The 9,742-nt window shown below is 38.1% G+C and overlaps 1 protein-coding gene across 6 annotated transcripts in view; it reads right to left on the reverse strand.

Moving 5' to 3' along the window:
- The window catches only part of fbxl4 (F-box and leucine-rich repeat protein 4), a 19,819-nt gene extending 15,668 nt beyond the window's left edge, over window positions 1-4,151 (reverse strand). Inside the window, exons 1-5 of one of the 6 annotated variants that reach the window (XM_014023391.1) lie at window positions 4,089-4,150; window positions 3,698-3,863; window positions 3,548-3,620; window positions 1,642-2,270; window positions 444-780 (exon numbers count right to left, since the gene is read on the reverse strand). In XM_014023391.1, coding sequence (XP_013878845.1) covers window positions 444-780; window positions 1,642-2,138 — 834 coding nt within the window. In that variant the 5' untranslated portion in view covers window positions 2,139-2,270; window positions 3,548-3,620; window positions 3,698-3,863; window positions 4,089-4,150. Of the gene's footprint in view, window positions 1-443; window positions 781-1,641; window positions 2,271-3,547; window positions 3,864-3,929 lie in introns of all 6 variants that reach the window. The other 5 variants (XR_001311476.1, XM_014023389.1, XM_014023390.1 and 2 more) reach the window with 5 other exon arrangements.
- Window positions 4,152-9,742: the final 5,591 nt, after the last annotated feature.

Raw genomic sequence — 9,742 nt, forward strand, 5'->3', positions numbered from 1 at the left:
CTACCTGGGAGGTTATGGTTGGCTATAGAATTGACGGGGAAATGAATGGAAGCCAATGCAAAGTCCCCATGAGGATAGAACAGCAAACGTGTGTGCGTGGGAGGTGTGGAGCAGAGCCAGCCCGTGAGCAGAGTGCTGTTATTAGGAGAGATGAAGACTGTCGGCGGGCAACCATTGATACAGCTGGATTATTTTTTATGGAACATGGAAACTTTTTTTTCAGCGGGCGACCGCTCCCCCTCCCCCTCGGTTGCACCAGTGCGACCGGACATTTTTTTTAGTCGCGTTATTAGGAAATCAGGTCGCATTTGCGACCAAATTGGTCACACTCTAGAGCCCTGTTAATAAGCTGTGTGCAAACTGTCAGCAGACAGTTACAGCTACATTGTGTTTCTGARGCAAACACAGGTGGTTTTCAGTACCGTTGTAAGGTTTGTACTCACCTCATATGGCAGTTTGTCAAAGTAGCCATTGCCTGTTTTCTGATGCTTGCCGTCTCCTCCTTGCTTGAAAGGAGCTCCGATGTCAGACAGCTCCTCCTCACTGTCACTCAGGTCACTTATGTCAATGAGGGGCATTTTATAAAGAGCCAGCATGGGTCTTTCCTTCACACCCCGCAGGATGACAGCATCCAGCTCAGTGTAGTAGTCCAGAAATGAGCTGTTGACCTCCAGGCGCAGCAGATTGGTTGGGAAGTTGATATGCTTGATTTTTGGGGAAAACTGTCGAGCCTGGGGAGTTGGTGCTTTGTTGGGCTCACCTGACCACAACACTTCCCACCTAAAAAAAATAGAAAAAAAGGCTTATTACTGATTTTTTTAAGCTGTTAAATTGATATTTGTGCACTCTAAATGAGATCAGGTGGGCTTCTTGGATTTGAATTTTAGTCCGTAACAAATATCAATAGAGTGTCACTAAAACACTGTACTTTTTAATAAAACCTAATCACAAAAACGTTAAATAACAGAATCCTTCTCAACTTTTACTCAATGTTGTAAGTTTATTCTGTTATTTGAGAAATCCTAAGTTACAATAAGTAAACATACAAAGTACTCTAAATTGGCACTAGGTGAAAGTGAGAGCATTGTGACCCTGATATGGACCTGCAACCTGTTCAGTGTGCAGCTGCCTGTTGCATAATGACCGCTGGAGATACAAAGCAGAAGCATAAGAAAATAGATGGATACAAACAATAAAAAATAAATAAAAAACTATAAACCAGGACTATTCAAATCAATTGCTTAAGGGGACCACAGTTACCTAAAGCCAACAGCTCAGGGGTCGGACATCCTAAGTTATTGTTAATATGCCARTTTTATTAAGAAGTTTAAATCTATGGTTGTTTGTTAATAAACTCGTTTACAGACTGTTATAGATCCTCCATATAACAGTATCACCTCTCTGATTGAAGTATTTGTTATTTCAGATATTTTAAAGATTTCTCTTATGGATTTTTTTTCTGATTTAAAATCTATGTTTTTTTAAATGAATTCATCAGTGGGCTGGAGTGAGTCAGGATGTTGCCAGCTGGATAGCCCTCTCATAAACCATCCCTACTGTGTGCCTCCCTGCGTACTGCTCCCTAATGTTGGTATTATACAGTTGTTTTTAAAAACAAAAAGAAACCTAAAGGACTATTACCTGACATCAGTGGGCGGATTCTGCGAGAGTGGATTGTGAGAGCAGGCCAGGATCTGTACAATGGCTCCAGGGTAGTAGGTCTCAAACACCTCCACTGCTGTGGGGTAGACCGGCTCTTCGAAGCCCAGCTCAATRTAATCCTGGCTGTAGAAGTCATTTGGGGTGCGGCGAAAAGGTAGCGGAGCACTGGCGCACTGTTCCCACCACGTTCCGTAGGCTCTGAATACAGCTGTCTGAGTAAAGTCCCCTGAACTGGGGTAAACGTTGGGCACCCCTGCCAAGTTCCACATGGTGTACGACATGCTGTTCTCACTGCCATAGTGGGAACTGAAATCCAGGACCTCCTTGGCGTACTGCTTCACCTCCACACTGACTGGCAGCACGGCCCGCTGACCAGACTCCACGGCGCGCCGACTGGTCAGAGCCTCCCCTCGAGTCCCGCTCCTTGAGCGCCGCCGCAGACATATATAGTAAAACATGCTCAAGAGGGTTAACATAGGGAACTCCGAGGTTGATGGGGTTGGGGGGAAGAAGCAGCGCCTAGGCAGAGGAAGAGCCTCCAACTAGCACATTGTTTGAAGGGTTGAGGATGTACAAAGTGCAGTTAGAAGCCCGGCTGCATGCATGCCCTGTGAGTTAGGCAGAAACAAACATGTACAGGAGTGAGAAAAGCAAAGCGTCAAGTCTGAAGCACCACACAACAAAACAATCGAATAAATCTATTTAAATACTTTATGTAATCGAAAACTAGTTATGCTGCTGTAACGTTTTTAGTTAAATAAAATGTGTTGCGAAAGTCGTGGACAAACTCATAAAAATCTTAAATGAACACAAAATATAGTCAACAAAACATTGCCATCAAAAACAGGCTGTTTAGCCAGAGCTGGAATACTCATTTTAAAAGCATTTATGTGATTCAAGATAAAAAATATCCTACCATTAAGGATAATCTAGTTCTGCGGGCTGTGTATGGCGTGCATTTGGATTAAGACACAGACTTCTAATAAACAACATGCTGACTGTAAGTTCAATTTAGCAGATGCCATTTTCATCAGCCACAACACAAACTGAAAAAAGTCAAATCTACAAGAAGCCCTTGTGCCTTAAGCGCTTGTTTAAACTGTCATGTAAAAAATGTCACAAAATGTAGTCAATAAATATTTTTTCAAACTGTAGGTAATGCCACGACATGCATTCAGTAAATAAAAAGACTTGATATTTTTTATTTGTGTAATCAAAACTGTAGATCTGAAAAGAAACGCAGATTTGTAAAATGTATCTCCCAAAATTGATGGAAAACAATCTATGCATGAATTGATACATTGATTTTAGTTAGAGAAGAACTAATCTGCATTTCATAGACTCTTCGGATTAAACTAATCTCACTGTAAAAACCAGAACCCCAAATTAACTAAAACTACATAGTCCTTTTTCAAACCTTTCCTGATTGTACTGTATTTGCAGACTGTTAATAGTGGCATTGTTAGCTATCATTTTAGCTTAAATTTAAACTGAGCTAACAGCATACTTGTTGAATATAGTGTGATGTGTTAATTAACAGGGCATGAAATGTGACTAATTCTACAGGTCTGTAAAATATTCTCTCAAAACTGGATAAAGAGATAAATTACTGCTTATAAATAAAAGCAGACTTGTCTTTTGTCATGGCTGTTTATCAGTTTAGATATTGAATAAGAGGTGAAGTTTAACTTGTGACCTTATAAAGATTAGATTCATTGGTTTTATCGGAGGAAAACTAGCCCTCACCGTCTCAGCGTTCCTTTTCGTAAATAAAAGTACGTCAACTTTAATTATCTTTAAATTATTGTTCTAAAGAACATCTTGGTGTCGTTTACTTTATCTCTGGGTAGTAAAACTCTAATATGACTATAAGCAGAATAAATACCGGAGAAAAGTGAGCTTCCTCCTATCAGTGATGTCCGTGTAAGCTAGCGTTAGCTGCTAGCCTGGAAGCTGAGCTGTCATAACATGAAGTGTTAGCTTTCGCTTTAAAAGACTGAACATTTACGACAACAAAACACAAGATTACAATTACGGTAAGCGTAGATCAATATATCCATTCATGAGGAGCTTCTTTCCTGTGACTTTATCCGGATATTCCAGCCAGCAAAAGCGTTCCAGTCGTTTATCTAGTGTTGCCTTCATGAACCGGTCAGACAATGCGAAAACCATAATATTCTACAGCAAACCACGAGCCGAACCTAATGAAATAAAATTAGATAAAAAATGTTACACAAATAAAAAAATAAAAGCACATACTGACAAACCTTGTCTCATATAGAAGCTGGCAGAAGTCATGTTATCTTATCAGCTGAACTGTCTATTTTTATTATAGCACGTTAAAATTATTAATTACGGATTGACATTACGGAATAAACTGGTAATTCTTATTATTTAAAATGATAATAATAACGAAAATAACGCACTCATTTTGTTAGAAAAGCTGACTAAACATAGTGCAGTCGTCTGAAAGTGGAAGCTACGTTGGCGCCGTGAAAGTCGCACAATCGTCCTACAGCAACTATCAACTTCCGTTCGGCGTCCTTTAAACGCAAAGCATTATGGGGATTGTAGTTCTTTGTTCAGAATGGAGACAATTGTACTGTAAATTGTAATTAGATTTTTCCTGGAAGCACTTTGCATTTTTATTTACTGCAAATTGAAGAAGCAAATAATAATAATAATAATAATAATAATAATAATAATAAGAAGAAGAAGAAGAAGAAGAAGAAGAAGAAGAAGAAGAAGAAGAAGAAGAAGAAGAAGAAGAAGAAGTTTTTATTTTATTTTTATCTTTTTGTAAATGGTAACACAAACCCATATTGGTCATTCTAAACTGCTGAGTTAAAGAGTTTGGTATTAAATTCTCATTTCCTTGTTGTTCCTTAGATGAAGTCTAGTCAATTTATTTAAAGCACAAAGTTTAATAATATCAGTCACTTGGTAATTAAAATTCAGTTTATTATTTTTATTTTAAAAAATTTCAACCCCTCCCATTTAGCATTTTGAAACTACATGTAGACAAAACATATTTACAGTGTGGTTGAAAGATTATGTAATTTTGTTTGATCAGTGTAATGTTTCAAATCACTTCAGTTCACTTTATGTATAGTGTAAACAAATTTTGTCTCAGGTTACTCTACAAAAACATTCACATACGTGCATTATAGAGTGGCAGTTAATAAAAATTATCTGTCTAAGAAAATGAGCCAGCAGACTGCATTGGATCACCATCTTGAAAAAAWTATCTTTTAACAGGAAGAAACTTCCATCAGAACCAGACTGTGCAACCATCTACAATAGTCCAGCCTAGGTATGATAAATACATGATCAAGTATTGAGTATTAATTTGATATAATGATTTYAGTGTCTCACACAGAAACACATTMTATCTCACCCCCTCATTAATRAAAGCCTCACATATAACTTCACTTTTATATAGTGCAGCCATGCTGTCTCTGCAGTGCACTGAGGCTCTGTTGACAAAGCTAGAGGACTCAGCCTCTCCACAGAGCAGCAGGGAACCAATCAGAAGTCCCTCTCTCGTTAGCAAACTTCCATTATGGGCGACAGGAGATAACTGAGTGAGAATTTTTGTTCACTTTGTCCTTAAATCATCACGGAAACTGTTGAAATATACATATTTTGGAGATGAAAGTAGATTCAATGAAACTAATCTTTTTGAAAGGAAACATGTCTATGAGGTACCAGCAAAGTACTTCATTTGTAGTATAAATTATTTTGTACTGAATAGCTTTGCTTTGACACGAGCTCATTAAATCTGCTGCTCAGACTGCTTCAGCAGAATCACACAACTTGTTCAGTATATGCTTCTTTTACGTTGCGGCTTTTCACATTGTCTCGTTTTTTTTTTTTTTCATCTGAAGTTGTGAAGACAGTAACATGAAAGAGAAAAAGAGAGAAACACTCATACAAAGGCTACATAAACCATATCCAGACATATTTAGATTTAACAAGATAGTCTAATGTGAACAGGGAGCTACTGGGCATGCTCTGTGACTGACAGGCCAGACTCCTGTGAGCTCCTCTGGGCAGGCATCAGCGAGCAGCAGCCCTGCTACTGTCAGAGCTCTGTTCTGGTCCACTGTGCCTCTCCATTCATATGGCACATGGCCAGGCACACACGCATGCAAATAAGGCTGGACGCACAGATTACATGTAAACACACACTCACTCATGTGCACGCCTTTGCACTGATACACCCTGTCCCTGTGCAGYGCCCCAGCTGGCAAAAGGCAATAAAATAATAAGTCTGCTGTCATTCCCCGCTTTTTGCCTTGAAAGAGAAATTCTGATTATTGCATGTGCGGAACAGTAAGTCRGYGCGTTTCTCTCAGCTGCAGAGTGGTCAGTCCACATGGGAACACGTCCCACGAGGCTGTGAAAACACCAAACATGCTTGTTTATTCTTGTTTGGATGGAGACACTGACAGAGACGCTAACGTTTTATTTTAACGAACTCCACAGAAATAAAACGTTTATTTCCTGAGGATTAAACATTAAAGCATCATGTTTATAACATATTACATTACATATTTACAGCAACATATTTAGTCTATATATATTTAGCTGGAAATAGTAAAATGGTTCATGCATGAGAAATTTTGTCAAAACAAAGAAAATGTTGCTTTGTGACAAATACATGGTCATTTTCAAATTTATTAGATTTTATTTTTTGTTATTTTTAAAGAAATGAATTAAGGTAATAACCTAAAAAAATAATAGTGCCAGTAGTTTTTTATTTTATTTTTTTATTTTTTGCATAAATGTGAAGAGGTGCATGTTCACCGCTGTGGAGCGTCAAGTCTGATTTTGTGTTTTAAGACCTAAATAAAATACATTACCATAATTAATTCTCATGGTTTTAAGACGTTTATATTTTTAGTTATTAGTTTTACAAACTAATTATCACATTTAGGGCACATAACTTAGTCAAGAATGCTGGTTTGCAGGTAAACTGTATTTTTCAAAGAAACTTTGTGTAATCTGGATGTGAGKTTGTTGAGGCCATAGATTCAGAGACCAGCAGCTCATAGAAACCCTTTATTAACCTTCTTCATAGATTTGTCTTTTCTTCTGCGCCTTCGTATGTTAGGAAATTCATTGCAATAATTTTAAAAATTAAATGTTTCCTCATACTTTAGATATTCAACTTATAATATTATAATCAGTTTGGGATCCCCTTTTTTCCTTCTTATTGCTCAAAATATGCACAGTGAGCGGTTTACATTTTGACCAACCCTTTTGTATTTTAAGCAAACACTTTCAATACATAAATAAGAACWGTAATATTTAGTACTCTGTGTTGTGTTTAAATCACTCATAGCTCTAGTTTATTTAGCCTTATTTCAGATTTATGCATTGGAATCTCAGTTCATAACACAGTTTGACCCWTTGAAACACACAAGAATTAGGATACATTGGTCTTATTACAGAAGTGGATATTTACAAACTATATACAAATTATTTCTGAGCTTGATAGTTTCAGTAATGGCATGGTAATGAGAGTAAGTGAGGAAATATTGTAAGGTCTAAAATACAGGTTTATATTTTAGATCACTGTGGACGAAGAGGAGAGAAAACCTYAAACTGACWAACTGAAAGTAAATAAGGATTAAAGTTTTACTCAAATGATAAAGCAAAACAAAAGTACTGTTGAATACCAGGTTTATCTGTTAATAACCCAGAACAAACCATGATGAGCAAGCAAGGATCCAACCGTCAGCAGGTTCTTCCCACTAACGTGTGCGGTCGCTGACCCAGGCAGGAGGAGCTGAAGGGTGGACGTTACCAACTCTGACTCAACCAAGACCGAGACAAAACTGAGGAGAGAGAGAGAGAGAGAGAGAGAGAGAGAGAGAGAGAGAGAGAGAGCTACTAAGGTACTAAGGTTTATAATGACAGATTAGGACAGTTTAATGACTTGGTCCTGTAATAGGGACCATGTTTAGATGAACTAACCAATGAGAGAAAGACAGATTTCTCTTCTGCTCTTCCTGAAAAATGACCAAGGAATGTTTGAACCTAAAAAAAGTGTAAACTTTGAAATCTAACTTCTCAGTACTTTACTATCACAACTAATCAGCGTCTGTAACATGATTTTAACAGCATCTTACTGTCTGAAATAAAAGAAGCAAATAAGACCTCTGATTAAGCAAACACATTTAAAGTCATGGAACAATACGATGTGCACACAATAATAAAGAATGAAGCAAGAGTAATTCAGTTGTTTTTATGAGTTCTGTGATTATTCAGAGTTTCACAGAAAGTTGGGCGCCTTAACGCCGACAGGACAACTCATCAGATAAGAGGGTTGTTTGAGGGTCCAGACCCTTTGTTACCATCGAGACGAGTTCAGGGGTCTGTGATTGCATGTAGTCGGAGGAAGAAAAAGAGTTTTCACGAGATGACACACATCCTCTGATAGTTGGAAAATTAAATCCATGCTTGACGTCAGGAACATAAATGCACAGGGCTCATGTTCCTACAGCGTCTCTTCCTGTCCCTTAAACCCAGCCGCTCGAGGCAGATGGCCACCTGCTGAGCCTGGTTCTGGTTCTGCTGCAGGTTTCTTCCTGTTAAAAGGGAGTTTTTCCTCTCCACTATCACCAGCGTGCTGCTCAGGACGGGAGACTGTGACGAAGTGATCATTTAGCATCATTTCTAGACACAGACCCGAAGATCTTAACATAAACCAACACAAAATGCACACTAATAACTGTCTGAGACAAGACTCATTTTAAATTGTGTGTCTTTTGATGTTTTCACCACCGGTCAGAATCAAAACTTCACATCACGAGGCTTTAAACTCTAATTATTTGAGTCAGAAGAACGTTTTGATTGTTTACATCCGATTGCAAAACTTTTCTCTCTTCTGAATATTYCTGACAGAATCTGCAAACATAATTACTGCTGGAAGAAAACCCGGCCAGAAGCTGTCATGTTATTGTTTCCGCTGAGTGTCCTCCAGCTGAACTTCACCGACCGACAGTTTAATTGGTTTCAGAGAATCAAGTGTGAAGAGGAGTCATGACCTTGATCTTTCTCTCTGATAATGATTTTTTTTAAAYGAACTATACATGCAAATATGCAGACTATGTGTGTCAGAGTGCTGAAAGGGAGGTAAACAGATACAGATTGTCTCATTTTATTGTGTGTTCAGTGGCTGATTAGAGGCCTAATTAAATACAGCGTTAGTGAGCTCAGAGGCAAACAGAGGAGATACTGACCCTGTGACTTCCAGTGCACCCCGGGGAYCCTCTGAACAAAGATAGGAGATGTGCACGGGCTGATACAGAACAAGCATTCAGAGACTTTAAATAATAAAACTATCATCAGACCTTCATCACCGTAAACTGTCCTCAGTTCACTTTACAGCTCGCGCCATAAATATTAATAAGTGACCAGCAGGAAGGTGAACAAAGCTCAACAGCTGGCTGCAGCTCTGACCTGCAGGAGGAAAATCACAACTCTGCAAACACACAATCCACATCTCCATTTACGACATCATGCTACAAACACACACCTTTTATGTGCAACTATTTTGAGTGGTTTGTCAYATWTGATGTTGAAGAAAAGGTTCACGTYGTAATTATTTTCCAAGAAGAAGAAGAGTGCCGAGCTTCTTGTGTGAGTTTTACCTTTGAGCTCCACTAACTGTGCAGAATTATGGATCCTTCAGGGGCAGCAGCCGTGGAGCATGAGTGCAATAAACTCTAAAGTCAGGTGTAAACATTTTAGAAAGTTTTGCAGTTAAAATATGAACACGATCGCATTGATTTGAACATGAAACATCAGATTTTTATACAGTTCAGAACACAATTGTTTTCCCTACAAACACAATCAAGGCATGGTCTGGGCCAAATAAAAGCTTTTTATAAGATTTACTGTTTAAAATTGTTGTCTAAATGTAAACTATCTAAAGCTAAGAAGAAAGTACAAAGTTTATATATTGAGACTTTTTTTCATGAAATCTGACGATCTGTTCTCTCTTTTTGTCTTCTTTAAAGTTTTACTTTAACAAGCTTAGAGACTGAAAAGCAGATTTCATTTAATATCT

This window comes from Austrofundulus limnaeus, unplaced genomic scaffold (assembly GCF_001266775.1).
Source record: "Austrofundulus limnaeus strain Quisiro unplaced genomic scaffold, Austrofundulus_limnaeus-1.0 Scaffold366, whole genome shotgun sequence".
NCBI classification, from domain to species: domain Eukaryota; kingdom Metazoa; phylum Chordata; class Actinopteri; order Cyprinodontiformes; family Rivulidae; genus Austrofundulus; species Austrofundulus limnaeus.